The sequence below is a fragment of the Phaenicophaeus curvirostris genome, chromosome 6 (genome assembly GCF_032191515.1).
Source record: "Phaenicophaeus curvirostris isolate KB17595 chromosome 6, BPBGC_Pcur_1.0, whole genome shotgun sequence".
NCBI lineage: Eukaryota > Metazoa > Chordata > Aves > Cuculiformes > Cuculidae > Phaenicophaeus > Phaenicophaeus curvirostris.
The window spans coordinates 45,356,937-45,373,050 of NC_091397.1; the positions used below are offsets into that span (position 1 = coordinate 45,356,937).

The following is a 16,114-nucleotide window of genomic DNA, read 5'->3' on the forward strand; positions in this document are numbered from 1 at the left end:
TGTTAGGTCTATGGATAATCTTAGAGGTCTTTTCCAACCTAAGCAATTCTGTGATTCTCCAATTTCAGCTTATTTTTTCATGTAACCATGCTGTGTCCTTCATTAATGTGTCCATCATGTTTGTTTAATAGATGGGCACTGGTATATTTAGTTACAGTATTGCTCCCAGCTACTTCACAAACTCCCTGTTGGAGGCTACTTTCCTCTCCAGCAGAGTTTAAGTGAATCTATGTCAGCTCTGCAGATGCTTTGATGCAGTTCCTGATGTGTTTTTGTAAACTGTTCAAGAAGGCAGAGACAAGCTATGATTTTGGGCTGTGTAGTAGAGGCATTGAGTTATAAACGTGTCCTGGACTGCTACCAGCACTGCTGCAGTCTGCTATCCAGGCTGTAAGTTGAGATAAGGACACAGGATAGGCAGGGAGAGGGCAGCTACAACAGAAGCAAAGGGTTCTCCAATGCCTGAACCAAGAGTTCTTTGCCACTGAATTAGATAAACTTGTAGAGGCCACCCAGCTTAACTTTCTCAGTACGTAACTGAAAGAGCTGCAAAGCTTCTTCCTCTACCTGTTTTTAACCTAAATGAGTTTCTTCATTTCATTCACCATGCAACTCTCAAAGTTATATTGACACAGAGAAAGAAACAGGTTTCAAAATGAAAGAGATTCCTTTAGGGTGGATCCCCAGTTGAAATGAACATGCTTGAAGCTATGTCCTGATCTGAAAAGGGTACATTGACATAAGGAGAGGTCGTCACCTTTTAACAGGATGAGTGGGGAAAGAAGTTAAGCTTGAAACACCTTTTCCCAGCCTGCTTATCATGCCACTAGTTTTTAAACATTTTACTAACACCATAGTTGCGGTGTCAGTAAATTTGCTAAAGCAAAGCAGAAAAACCTCTGTTAAAATCAGCCATTTATCTTCCAAGTCCCCCAGAAGTTACACTGTTTTCAAAATATACACAATTTAAATAAGTTAAATTTTATTTTAATTAAACCAGACTTAGCCTTTAAAGTATGCAGTTAGATTGTTCTGGTAAAATGTTGTCAAAATCATTATGGTTTATTGATGATTTTTAAGGTACATAGAAATAATTTTTTCTTCCATTCTTTTCCTTTTAATCAATGGTTTTGAAATATACACAAACTTTTCTCCCAGTCGTATTTAAAGCTCTTTGTCCTCTCGAATCCTCTAGGAATAATTCTAGTTGGGTTTTAAGCTAACTTGAAGGTTTTGATCACTGACTTAAAATTTACAGTATAAGAACTGGATACAGCTTTTAGCTGGTAATAACGTCCCAAATATTCGTGTCTTTGACTATGTCTGGAATACAAACCATGGATTTTAAGAATGGTTTTCACAACCATAGATTCTGGTTGAATTAAACATTATATTTTAAAATGCAGTCTAGAAACACAGCCCTGGGGATGGAGTGCCAGGAAGTTATCTTAGAAAAACCAAACACCAAGGAAAAGAGAAATTGTTTGTGAAATAACAATGCAACAGTTAAGCTACACAGAGTTTGTTTTAAGAAAATTCATGAAATTCAAGATTTGTATTTCTCAGTTAATTCTATGATTACTTTTATTTACTATCTTACTTTGAATATGGCAAAAGCATGGCAAGAGATGCCAATCAAAACAGAACTCTGTCTCAAAAGCTGTTTATTCTGCCAGACAACTAGATAGGTATATTGATACCTTGATATATATATATCTGTGTATAAATGTACAAAAAAAACAGAGATAATAATTATTTAAAGGCATATTTTCCAATCCCTTTAAAATGCAAATTTTTTTTTGTTAAATAAATGATGGTGACAAAGAAGAAGAATTAAGGCAAATTCTAAAGTATAGCACCTTACTTAACTGAATAAAGCGTTCCTACCTGTACTACCTGGCAGGCATTAGTCTCATGGAGCACCAGCTCAGTAATTGCAGCACAACAAGCTAGAAAAAAAAAAAATCAAGATGTAACATTTAAGGCCAGATTCTGAAAGATATTCAGAGAGTGTGATGGGTTAATCTTAGCTAAGGGCCAAATTCCCACCAAGCTGCTCATTCACTACCCTTACTTAAAAGGACAGAGGGAGAAAACAGGATGGGAAATTTCAGAGCTGACTTTGTTGACTGGGCCAGCTGTGGGGCTGTTGTCAAGCCAGCTAGAACCAGCTATGTCCAGAACAGGGCAATCCCTTACCTCTTCCCACACAGGCCACCCCACAGACCTCTTGCTAACACAACCTTGGCACCTACACCAAATGCAGAGGCTAAAAGTACAAACATGTAATCAGTCAGAACTCAAAAAGACCTTAAGTTCAGTGCACTCTCTTTCTTAGGATTCCTTAAGGAAGGCAGAATAACTCAGAAATATGCTCCATGTTTGCAATACTTTTGGTACTGCTATTCATCTCACATTACCAGCTCTTCAGAGGTAACGCTCATGCTAAAGTATTCAAAACCACTTACATATTTTGTTACAGCTTTCAGGAATATACTACAAAGGCTCATGTAATCCTAGTAGGGATATTTTGCATTGTCGTTCTACAGTCACTGGAAAAAGACAGGATCTTCCAGAAAGCATTTCAGAAGGAACAGTTGAGATGCTATTGAGAAATCTCTAAAAAGGATTCTCTTCTTAATGACTTAGAAATCCTTGCCTGACTGGTAGTCTTTAAAATACCACTTTGAAAGTAGTATTAATAATAACAGTCATGATTAATCTACAATAGTGAATTTGAGTAGAGTGAAAATTATAATCAAATAAAATTAATGTCAGGCTAAACCCAAAATTTAAATATAAATATATGTTTGAGATGCTTCTACTGGTGGAAGAAATCCTGTGTACTTAATACTTTATCCTTTGCTTCTTACAAAAAAAAAAAAAGCTTGCTTTTTGAAAATATGTGCTGCTATTGCACATTTATAAGTAAACACAGCAGACTTGGTGCTCCCACTCCCTAAAGTAGGTTCAGATGTTTACAGTTTCGGTTTTTAAAAACTTCAAATCCCTTTGCACAAATGGAAATAAGCTCATAGCAGGGGACTAGGCCTTATAAACTTACCTGCTTGAAGTGAGAAAGTATTTTCTTGCATCTCATCAGGACTCAAATCATCTGACAAATGAAGATGTTGGATTCTCCCTGCTGCATTCGCACTAGATAGACTTCCGAATGAAGAGCGATCAGAAACAAGATTTCTTTTCCTGAAAAAAAATATCAAATTGCAGTGTAAAGAAAATGCTTAACATATCTTCGTTAACAATTTCTGAAGTTCTGAAAATGTGTATGTTTTACACCAAATTAGCTTTGAAACGCTTTGAAAAAACAAACAAGCCTTTAAATAAAAAATTCCTTTACAACATTCATCAATTATATTCACAATTCCAGCTCACTAAATAGGTACTTAATTAATAGGGAAAATAAGTAGATGGTAATGATATATGTAGAATCTATTAATTATTTAGTTTATGCACTCAAAATATAAAAAACACTTTAAAATAACAATGAAATACACGTAGCTGAAAAAATACCACTTATTCATTATATTCTACACAGTGTTCAGATTTCTGCAGACATCACATACAGCTGAACAGAACAAAGATGCTATTTGATAAAACAAGGCTTGGTCAAATACATCTTAAAATATGAAGCAGCCACCAGGTCGAGGACTGAAAACCTACCCCTGTAATATATGAAGGAGCTGCTTGATTCCACCCCAAATCCGGATTTCCACACTAGTCTCAGGGTCTTCACAAACCTGTACCAGAATCCAAACTATACTCCACAGAAGTTTGATATGATCAGAATGGAGTAAACTAAGCAAGACTGGAACTCCTTCATGCATTTTTATTTGCTCTTTGACTAGTGACTCTGCACAGAGGAGGCGTAGCAACTCTGCTGTGAGCCTGAAAAAAATCAGTAAGAAGTTTTAACAGTAATTCCAGCACCACTTTGTACTGTCAGTTAGCAAAGGTGAAAAAACACAGCAAATGTTTAAGAAAGAACAGAGATCTCCCTCCCGGTACTTAAAGGAGTCTACAAGAAAGCTGGGGAGGGGCATTTTACCAGGGAGTAAAGTGATAGGATAAGGGGGAATGGTTTTAAACTGAAAGAGAGGGGGATTTAGATTAGATGTTAGGAAGAAATATTTTACTGTGAGGGTGGTGAGACAGTGGCGCAGGTTGTCCAGAGAAGTCGTGGCTGCCCATCCCTGGAGGTGTTCAAGGCCAGGTTGAGCAGCCTGATCTAGCGGAAGGTGTCCCTGCTCATAGAAGGGGGAACTGAATGATCTTTAAGGTCCCTTCCAACAAAAACTATTCTATCAGTCTATGATAAAACAAAAAAAAAAAGTTAAGGAAAACTGCTTAAAGTCAGTGTATACTTGTTAAAGAAACTGGTGGTTATTTTTTTCAAAAAAAAGAAGGTGGTCTAAATTTTCACAAGGTATGAAGTTGTATTTACATTGAATTTGACTTTTGGCATGCACAGCCAGGATGTGGCTAGGCAGACTGCAGTCATCTGTGCTACCATCTTCTTGTTAATGGCATTAGTACTACATGTAGCACTGATTGTCTGAACTTGTAAAGTCCGTCTGTGGAAATAGAATAACTCCACAAATAACTAGGATTCTTTTCCCATCTGCTTTCAATATTATACTTACAAAAGGGATTGGATATATAACTTAAAAGGTTTTTAATTAAAGGATTAAATGATTCTAATTACCTTCACTCCAATTAAGGTGGACTTTCTATAGAAAATATGATTAGGTATTTCCTTTTCCACATGAAGCAAAAAAGTTGTGTGTGTGTGTGATAAAACACATGAATTCAGATTAATATCTGAATTTAAAATCATTCTTAACTAGCGTTGAACTTCATCAGCTTCCAGTCTACAATCAAATTCCATTTTTTTATAATAAATTTTTGCTTTACATATAATTTAAATAATTTCAAAGCCAGAAAATAAATAAAATCTTTTGGCTTATTCAATTTCTTTATCTTTAGTCATACACAAAATAATTGACATGTATGAAATTATTAATCCTGAAAAGAAAAAAATCTCTTCAGAATTTTAAATGTGATAGGACATATCATCAAATTTGAGAGCCTTTTAGTTTCCTATTGAAATGTAGATGTACTATGCTCAGCTAGCAGGCTTAGCTGAGATGAAAGGACATTTAAAGAACTGAAGGAATCCTAGTGATTTTCTGATTGAAGGGATGTGGGGTCTGACCCAGCCTCTGGCATGAACTACAACAGCTGTATGTCTTGCAGTTTTTTACTCGTATGTATTGAGCATCCCAGGAACTGCTAAGAATTCAATGTGCTTTCCATCTGTCCTCTCAGGTCGGCTGGGAGTAAAGGGGAGATGCACCAAGATAACAATCCCTATCACATCACTATTTATTTGCATTGCACTGTAGGACATCAGTGGAGAGAGAGGAGACAGCTTTTAACAAAACTACAATGAAAGATTTTGCTGGTCAATAACTGACTGAAAATACATAGATGTCAGAACTCTGAGTATATTAAAGTGGCACATATGTCATTCCCTAAATGAAACAGTCAGAATACATTTTAACACAATCTACAAACAACGTCTCACCTTTTAGAAAGCAAATCGTATTCACGTAATATCATCAGCAAGTTCTCAACAATGGTGAGCTCGCTTATCTTCTCCCTACATTCTGGACTACAAATTGATTATTCCTGGCATTTATATAGAATTAAATTATATGAAAAAACATATTTTCTTTAGTCTCCCTCCTTATACATATGACCAATTTTTTTTTTTCTCAAGTCTTAAGTAATAATATCATATTGTGCACACAAATATTTAAAGCCACAAAAACAGGCTGGCTGAAGAGGGACACTCCAATGATTTCCAATTTTCCCACTATAAAAAGTAAATGCAAATACATAAAAATAAAACCACAAATGTATTTCATTTGTTTCATACTAGAAATTAAGTAAATGAGATACATTTTTAGAATTAAAAAGTTTCCATGAATATTTGTAATATATGGCAAACTCTTTCTAGTCCAGTCCAAATGTAACACATATAATTCTGTGAAGAAAACTACACGGAAGTTGAAAATGTACATATAACATCATTTAAATTAATACCTAAAAAAACTGAATGAAAAATATTTAGGAAAAGAGAAAATCCAAAGAAACCCTAGTAAATAAATTTCTATTGATCTCAAGGAGTTGTATCTGTTCTCTTCAGTTCTATAATTTTCCATACAATTTTTCATTTAAATGATAGAATTGATATACAAGTCTGGAAGGCAGCAGAATAATATTGTAGAAGCAGCAGCTTTCTTTCTATAAAACTATTAAGGATGAAAGATGCTGTATCTTCCTTTTCTTCCCACTACACCAGGAATTAAAAGCATTATCTTGATTTAAAATAGTCATTAGTGAAGAGAGGATACATATACATGGATTTGAGTGTATGCATTCATTATTTACTACACTGAAAAATACTCTTGCTGACTATTGTGAGGCACTGTTTTATTAAGCTCAGCACAAAGGATTTTTATATGCAGAAAGTCAGTAAGAATTCCAGAATCTCCACAGAGTAAGACCCCCTTTTGAAAAAAAAAAGCAGTCTTCCTCACAAGCAGCAGTTTTAACATTGTGACAAAAGATAACATTAAAATGCTTAGTGTGAACTATAAGACATTAACTTCAACCTACCTTTCTGCTAGGCTAGTCAGAGCAAGGAGGGCACCCAAAAACACGTTGCTGTCTCTGGCAGACAACAAATTAACTAAGGTCTGGAAAATGAAACAAGAAAAATAAATATAAATTAAATTCTTTTATGATTTGAACACGTGTAGAGCTATTTCCTGAAAAGTCAAAATTAAGATACATGGAACTTGATTGAGCAGCCTTCTGGACAGTCCAAAGTCTGCCCTCCAGAAGTCCAAGGTGGCCATTCTAATGACGCCTGCCTTGCTTCTCCTAGAACTGAGAATTCTGTCATCTCATGATCACTTTGCCACAGGCATCCTCCAACCGTCACATCTCCCACAAGGCCTTCTCTGTTCACAGAAATACTTTAGAACTCTAAATCAAGGCCTTCTGAAGCAAAAAGTTAATTTTCAATTGCAAGTATTTTACTGCAGCATAATAGAATCACAAAGCATTAGTTATACTGCTCTTGATCTCTACTCTTTCCCAGTTTGGCCACAAATCAGCAATGGTTAAGTATAGATCCTCAGACTGGCAGTAATGTATAGCAAGGGATGTCTAGGATGTCACTGCCTTGGTTGACGCTGTTCCATTTAGGCTCAGGATATTTTATAAGTGAAAAATTACAGCAAAAATGTATATGGAATGCATTTATATTTATATTAAAATTATATAAACAATTTATATCATAGTAACACATTGATCAAGACAGTGTAAGTATGAGTACTAATTTATATATGAACGAGTTTAGCTCAAACATTTAAGACCCGTTTACTTCAAACAACCAGTAACCATGCATCAGGCCCATTATGTTGCATACAAGAAAGAATTTTTAGAATACTACTAGTACATATGTAAAACACAAAACTGTGATTATCTTACTTCACAAGCTCGACAAGGTAAAGAATTTCCTCTCAACCGATCAAATCTGGAAAGCATAAGTCATTCAGTTAAGTAGCTAATTGGTTATAATTAGCAATTTTATAAAGCACTTACTTTATGTGCACCACTTGCTATAATCCATTCTCTTTGATCTTTAATCGCTGCAAGCTTCTGGAAAATGTCTATGGAATAAAGGAAGATATATAAATTGAAGATTTGCCTCCTAATATTTTTCACTTCACTAATGAGCTAATAAAGCAAAACATTGGATGAGTTCTTTGAACCATGACTGGCTCGTTTTACTATTACTTCAGTGCATAAAGAGGTATTACTTAAAGAAACATTGATTGTGTACAGGCTGTACTTTTCCACAGCAATTTTTCATTGTGTGATGATGCCCAGGACGAATCTAGTAATATCTTTTTTAATGACCACCTCAAGTATTTGAATCATTTTAAGTCTCATACAAAAAGTTGTAAGTGCCCTTAAAATTTATACCAGCTATAACACTTACATGTCATGTTGACCAACTTGTCTACATTGTGTTGCTCCTCTCCGTAATCAAGATAGCCATTTGCTGCTGTTTGCATATGCTACAAGGTGGGAACAGAGGGGGAAATAAAGGACACCATTAAAAACCAAATTTTAGGAATTCATAAACCTAGTGTGTTATGCACAGAAATAGCCTGTAGGTGGTGCATCTGTTTCATGTAAAGATAAGACTGCAACATCCCCAAGCACTTGTGTTGTAAAACTTGTCAGGGAACCAAAGAGAGCTTGGAATTACAAGAATTCAAAAAGCAAGTGTAAAAATCCACAAGAGGAAAATCCACTGAAGACTATCAAATACAACGACCCCAATTCTACTGCCAAAATTCCCTTTGCAAGCTGCTAGAGGTTCATATGAGTTTTCTGGTGAATTATCACTTTGTCTTTCTGCTCTTGGCATTTTCCCTTAACTTCTACTAATGGCCCCTGTTTGGAACAGACAGATGGATCTTCAGTCCACACAGCTGACAGGCTCAGACTTTACAACACCTATACAGCCGTGGGGTGGTTGTGCCATTTGACACTTAATTTTATCTCACTTCAAAGGACATGAAAGATGAACTTCTCCAGAAGTTCAGAAACCAAAAAAAATTGCATCTCATGAGTTTCTAAATGCTCTGTGCTAGCTACACATGCATAATAAAAATGATTACCAATTATATGATTTGATTCCTGCCAGATGTTGCCAGTGTCTCGGCAGACATTTCGTACTGTGCAAGCTTCTCAAAAAGTAGGGCTAAGCTTTAGTGATATGTGACATTGCAAAATGCCAAGCTTTTCCTGTAGGAACTATATCCATTAGAAACTAATGTTCTTTAACTCCTGCAACATTTAAAACAGGTGACTGTCTGACCAAAGGGCTCACAGCACACTCTAGGTTCTTTGAAATACAGGTGGCTCTATAAATATAAATGAATGATAAGTGCATTCTAGAAATACATTTGTTACTAGAATTATGATTTTTTTTCTAGAAAGAAAATTCTCAACAACTTCAAAGATATTCAAGATACATCATATCTCACTGCTAAATTGGCTATGATGAACAAATATTTTAAAAAAAGGAGTAAAGCAGTATTAACTAGAGCAATAACAATACACTAGTCAGTTATCAATAATGTTCTGTAACAGAAAAGCACTGTAGTCCCCAAATTTAAACCTGTTCAACATTTTACCCCTATGCTCTTACCTTTGAAGTAATTTGCTACAGTTCAAGGTGACTTTACTTATCCTCCTTCAGAAGTCTACAGCTTCTTTTGACCGAGCCAAGGGTGCTGAGTTTTCTAATTCCTCTCTCATTTCAGGAGGCATTTGTTAAGCCTCCTAACTAAAAGTCCTGGGTTAAATGCTGCTAGATTATAAGGGGAGCTGCTTTGTGCACCAGGGAAAAAAAAACCATGAACTGCTTATGTGCAAACAGAGGATTAGACATGCTTCTTTCCATAAAGCAAGGATATATGAACACTGCTTTTTACACCACATTTAATCCTAATAATAATAAACTGACATGCAACATAATGAACAAATGTACTATGAGGAATTGTACCTGAGCTAAATGTTCGATCCCACACAAGCTGTGGAACATTTCCTAGAGGAAAAGAAAGATGTTTTAAAAAATGACTCAAAATGCAAAAATACATGAATGAGAGAACACTACAATATAAATGCCATGCTTGTTATGAATGTGGAGAAATCAACTCCAGTGATCGAAGTCAATGGAGGCTGGAGATGCTTAGTACCTTCACAGTTCAGAACTACTTATAATAAGTAGATAAATAAAAACACAGACATACAGTTTTAAAGGTTCTAAAACCAGATAAACAGTATAAGCTTTAGAACACAGAAAAGAAATACATGAAAACATATCTTACCAGATGTCTGAGGCTTAGTCCTATGAATAACAACTATGATAGCTGGAATAAAACTAAAAGCTACTTGTTTATAGTTCAGAGCACTGGGCTGCTAGGAGGAATAGACAGCTTTCAGTTTCTTCATTTATATCTCTGTGTTAAAGTCAAGTACACAGTCTAAGGCTCAGAGCACTGACCAAGTGATCTGCCATGGAGACTTACAGGTTCTCCATTAGGGTTAGCATTAACAGATGCTACATAAGAAATATTGAGCAAGTTATGCAGTAACAGTGCAAATTCACTCTTGGAATTCGTTTATTTGCAAATCACATTGTCAGATACAGAAATATAGCTACATACATATGCTAAGTATGCATCCATAAGAATGCACGTTGTTATACACATGCATCAACACAACTCATATGCATGATACTTATGTGCATTCTCCCATCCAAGCAAGAAACAGTATTTTCACATACTGACCTGATAGCATGGATCCCTTACTAATAATCTCAGGCAGATTAAGACTCGAAGAAAATGGATGGATGGAGCTTGATTAACCCACTCCCTGTCAAGGAAGGATTCGAAACGTAAAACAAATACAACAAAAAAAGTGTTAAAACACTTAAATAAAATGCTTTGATTCAGGAATTTATTTGCTATAAGATTAGTGACCTGCAACAGCTGTACAACATACTACACTAAAGAACTTTCAATACTATTCATATTCAAACATAGTAAGAGCTATAAATAAATTTATTTCATTATATGAACATTGCCAGCCACCACTTACTACCACTGAGCTGATGCAGGAAAGTACATGCTTATCTCTAAAAACAAACCCATCGTGCTTTGATACAAGCTTACTTTGAGTGTTTGGATCAAGGCCCAAAAAGCCACATGTCAAACTGCTGTGCACAAAATACAGTTATGTGAATATATGGGTTCTACAGAAGTAAAAATAGCTAGATTTGAATTAATTTTTTGAATTATTATAATCTATTCTGGGGTTTAAAAACTCTAATACAATTAATCCTTGGATTTATTATTTAGTTTAAAAATTTAGTTTAAAAATTTAAATTATTTAGTTTAAAAGTTCTTGATATAGGATTATACTTCCAAATAGAACTTCCTATTTTATATTTCTCCATACAATTCCCCAGCTCAAGACTTGGCAGAAACCACAACTCCAGTTTGCACAAAGCATCCAGGGGCAGCAATCCTGCATAAAATAACAGTAGTGGAATCACTATTTCCATTGCCTGTTGAAGGAAAATATCCCCATTCTCCTATTTGAAATAAATCTAAAACTGGACATCTTCATGGTGCTTTTTTGTTGTTGTTTTAACTGAGTGGACAAAAGCTGTAGTATCTGGGCAAGTTTCCAAAGGACAGAAGAAGTCTATGGGATGTGACAGTTCTCTTTTCATCATTTGCAGTTGGGAATGATGCCAAAGACTAAAAATATTTTGATAAAAATAGATGTTTTACAAATAGATACTAACAAAATCTCAGCCCTTCCATGCCAGTATTCTGCCTGAGGTAATACTGTTTTTCATTATGATTCCATTATTGGCCACTTCAGAACTACACAAAACTTTGATGAAGAAAAACAGCAACCATATACCAGTAGGCAAAATTTGTACATCAGATTTTAAAGTGACCTGAAAATCATTACCACAATAGTTCTACAAATTTATTCTGTCAAAAAGCTTTGACTTTCGACAGAAGTTAGTTTCTTTAATGGAGTAACACTTCTGTCACATTTCCAAGCAGGGACAGTAATTCTTGATGCCCATTTACCACTTGAGAGCCTCTTCTATTATTGTCACAATTACAATACATGCTGCTGGATACACTAGTACATACCCAGCATATGCCAGCAGGATTTTTTTCTGCCTGCTTAGTTATGCTCTTTATCCAAACTACTTAAGCCAAGCTGATCACAGCTTTCTTGTCAACAGAACTACCTCCAATCAGATCTTCTGCTGACACGCCGATGCCAGTAAGCGGGGGTGATTTTTTTGCTTGCACTCCAACCAACATATTTATGCCAGCAGAATTACACAATGCAGATCAGTGTGACAGTTTCTAAGGCTCCGACACAATACAATGACAGGAGTTCCAAAGAGAGGACACTATCATGGCCATAGTGAAATATTTATAAAGGGCAACTAAACCATCTTTGTAACTGCATTTACCTTATGGGTTTTACATACCTACTACTATATGGTTGTTTCATTAACCTCACCTGGGTGCTTTCATTTACAACCCAAGGCTGGTTTTGTTATATCATCAACAAGAAGTACTAAAGGAAACAAAACCCAAAATATGAGCTCTGTATGGCACAACTTATAAATAGAACTTGGGAAGACACATCAGTTATTCTTAGATTTGTCACAAATGAAGCTGAGCCACTTACATCCCACTGGTGGGTACAGAGAAGATAAAGCTCGCTTGCAACAAAAGAGGTGCCAGATTTACGAATCACTTAAATGATGTCTTAAACTCACTGTTATTGAGATAATCAAAGATGGGATCCCTAGTTCCCTTATTAGTTCTGAAAAAGGGTCTAAGCAAACTATGTGGGTTTTGGTGGTTTAAGGTACTTCTGTAAATCCTAGCAGTTACATGTGAATACTTTTAAATGCTCTTTGTTTAAGCTTGTGTACCCCTTAAGATTTTTCATAAAATGCACTTGGGCTTTAAAAAGGAAAAATACTACACACTGCAATGGTGTGTAGCAACAGAAATTCTGAAACATACATTCTTTTTTTTTCAGAAAATATCTTTTTCTATACCTCCCTTTTTTTGCATTTCTTCCTCACTCAAATGATAGCGGCATAAGAGTTTTCCCTTTCAAATCCTGTTATACACATGAATACAAATATACAGGAACAGCAGCATAAACTAATTTGAATTTTATGAAAGCCATTGATCTTTACAGATATAGGGAGCAGTCCATAGAATACTAAGTAAAATCAGTAAAATAAAAATGAAATTAGAAAAGCAAACTATAGATTACAAATACAAGATGTGGACAAATGATCAAGGAAACATAGCAAATTTTGTCATGTACCCAGGCCTTCCTTTTTCCGTTCCACAAATGCAATCATTTGGTCTTCAAAGCCAATACAGAAGTGATTGCTTAAACCTGGGATCATGCACAGATGTGAAGCTGGCAATTTCCAAACAGAGGTCTACTGTTGAAACATATATGTCATACATGTTGCTGAAACACTAAGGAACATTATGCATGAATCATGGTTCTTTGCCTGAGACAAGAAATTATGAGCCTCCTTGAGTATGGATGTGTTCAATACACTGACCTGCAGGCAAGTCTGTTCTTGACTAAAGCTGTAAAGATCTCTTGAAACAGCTCATGTTTGGGATGTTTGCTAAAATTTCTCTCATTCTTGTAGGTCATGCTAATAAGGAAAAAAAAATGTTGAACTGCTGATTATCTCACCACAAGATAATTTTAGATTGCCAAAAATTAACAGTAGCAAGAAAAATTAGGATATGTCATATCAGCAGTTATAACGGAGTAACACAACTTCAGACTCCCAGACATTAACAGCATGGAAGAACAGTCTGTTTTATGTATAACTTGGGACTATTACAATGGTATAATATGAGCTTTCCAAACAAAGAAACCATTACTTTATTTAAATGAACTATATTCATTCTCCACAGCACACTCTGCTGAGTGGGAATGTGTCCGAAACTTACAAAAGCTGGAACATTCACAGTTAAGAATTATATATTTTTAACTTTCTAAACCTATCTCAGAGAGTGGGTTAGCATAAAAGTACAAGTAACAGACATAAGTACAAATATAAATGTCTTTAACACCTCAAGAAGACTAAAAATAAAGACATTCAGAGACACAACACAGTGTAATCATATCATCCTTTTTTTTTTACCTGAAGTTTTCAAGCTCAATGGCTTCTGTTAGTTCTTGCCGTTGACTGTGGGAGTTTTGTTCATTGCTTGTCACCCTGGTTTGACCACTTTCAAAATGTATAGCTGGAAACTAAGGAGTAAAGGAATAGCACTAATGAGTCAAATGCTGCATTTTTTAGTTTTATAGTAATGTTATCAAGTAAAAGTACCTTTTCTCAAGTTTTGACTTGAACTTTGGACATATCATACATCATTATAAAGGATACAAACACCTCACTTAAGCCAAAAGTGACCTAGGTAGAATCTGATGTGAAGTAGGGCTGTAAAACACATACATGGAGGTACAGAAAATGTGAAGAAGAGTGTCTTTTAAAATTTATGCTAGTAAAGCTAAGTAGAATCTGCAATCACGCTCATTGTCTATGTCCGTTGCCTGTCCCACTTCTGCAGATACACAGCTTTCATAGTCTTTCCAGACTGTAGAACTCAGATGTTTCATGTTTCTGCTCAGAAACAGTTCTATGCCTCTTTCCAGGAAGTGAGTGCATAACTCCTGTCTCACATGGATGATTCCCTAAGTACTCTTTAATACCTTCATAAATAACCTGGATGCAGGGCTCAAAGGTTTACTAACCAAGTTCACTGATGACATAAAACTGGGGGGAGCTGTTGACGCTCTTGAGGGCAAAGACACCCTGCAGAGGGATTTTGACAAATTGGAGAGCTGGGCAATAGCCAACTACATAAAGTTTAACAAGGGCAAGTGCTGGGTTTTACAGCTGGGACATGGCAACTCTGGATATACATACAGACTGGGGAGTGAAAGGCTGGAGAGCAGCCTTATGGAAAGGGATCTGGGGTTCTGGTCAAGGGCAAGCTGAACATGAGCCAACAGCGTGCCCTGGCAGCCGAAAGGACCAACCATGTCCTGGGGTGTATCAAGCACAGCATTGCTAGCTGATCAAGGGAGGAGATTGTCCCACTCTGCTCTCCACTGGTGCAGTCCCACTATGAGTTTTGTGTGCAGTTCTGGGTGCCGCAGTATAAAAAGGATATCAAGCTACAGGAGAGTGTCCAGAGCAGGGGCACGAAGTTGGTGAAAGGTCTAGAGGGGAAGTCATACAAGGAGTGGCTGAAGTCACTTGGTCTGTTCAGCTTGGAGAAGAGAAGACAATGCAACCTACAGCTTCCTCACAAGTGAAGGAGAAGGCGCTGATCTCTTCTCTCTGGTGACCAATAGTAGGATCTAAGGGAATGGCAGGAGAAGCAGCAGGGGAGGTTTAGTTTGCATATTAGGAAAAGGTTCTTCACACAGAGGGCAGTGGAGCACTGGAACAGGCTCCCCAGGGAAGCAGACGTGGCACCAAACCTGACAATATTCAAGAAGCATTTGGACAAAGCCCTCAGACACATGGTGTAAATTTTGGGATTGTCCTACACAGGGATAGGAGTTGGACTCAATGATCCTTGTGGGTCCCTCCATCTCAGGTCATTCTGTGATTTTGTCATATTTGTTAGGGAATAGAAATGGAGACATTGTTTGGGAATTCCAAGGACTCACACCTATCATCATGTGTCGGTTTCCTTTGCTTCAAATGGCAATCACAAGGTTCACAAAGCGTCTTCAGGTGAAGGAGATTTTAACATTTTAATCAAGCACTGATACTTTTGCCTTGAAGAATTTTAACTGAAGTGTTATTCTCAAAAGACAAATTGTTTATGGTTAAGATGCTGGGTTTTTTGTAATTTATATTTTATATCACTCTTCATCATGTGGTAAGTAATACCGTTCTAAGCTTGCCTTCTCATGACATTTTGTAACGGCATGGAAAAGAACAAATCTGTTAGGCTACTTGACTATATGCAACAATCAAAATAAATAAATAAATGTTTAGAAGTGATGCCATATCCTCTACACAAGATTTTGCTAACACGTTTAACCAAAGGGGAACACAAAATCCTAAGTATCTGCTACAAAACATAATCACTTCATTACTTATAATTATACGATTCTACAGCATGTTTAGTAGTTATTGGAAAACATTGGTTATTGAAAAATACCTTTTGTTTGCTTGACTGAACTTTTAAGAGAGACTGAAGTCTTTTAAGATCAGAATAATCCCTAGGACAAAACACAACATCATAAATATGTTTTAATAGTTACATAAAAGTACTTTTGTAAGACTAAACAAGGTCAACAAGCAACAATGCTGCTGACAGAAAGTAAAGTT

The 16,114-nt window shown here is 36.1% G+C and overlaps 1 protein-coding gene across 1 annotated transcript in view; it reads right to left on the reverse strand.

The window, feature by feature from the left end:
• Window positions 1-16,114, reverse strand: part of LOC138722176 (serine/threonine-protein kinase Nek10-like) — a 58,211-nt gene that overhangs the window by 36,839 nt on the left and 5,258 nt on the right. The window contains exons 3-14 of the mRNA XM_069860066.1: window positions 15,945-16,005; window positions 13,904-14,013; window positions 13,307-13,405; window positions 10,461-10,545; window positions 9,674-9,715; window positions 8,096-8,174; window positions 7,696-7,763; window positions 6,703-6,782; window positions 5,606-5,692; window positions 3,682-3,906; window positions 3,065-3,204; window positions 1,888-1,949 (exon numbers count right to left, since the gene is read on the reverse strand). Coding sequence (XP_069716167.1) covers window positions 1,888-1,949; window positions 3,065-3,204; window positions 3,682-3,906; window positions 5,606-5,692; window positions 6,703-6,782; window positions 7,696-7,763; window positions 8,096-8,174; window positions 9,674-9,715; window positions 10,461-10,545; window positions 13,307-13,405; window positions 13,904-14,013; window positions 15,945-16,005 — 1,138 coding nt within the window. The remainder of the gene's footprint in view (window positions 1-1,887; window positions 1,950-3,064; window positions 3,205-3,681; window positions 3,907-5,605; window positions 5,693-6,702; window positions 6,783-7,695; window positions 7,764-8,095; window positions 8,175-9,673; window positions 9,716-10,460; window positions 10,546-13,306; window positions 13,406-13,903; window positions 14,014-15,944; window positions 16,006-16,114) is intronic.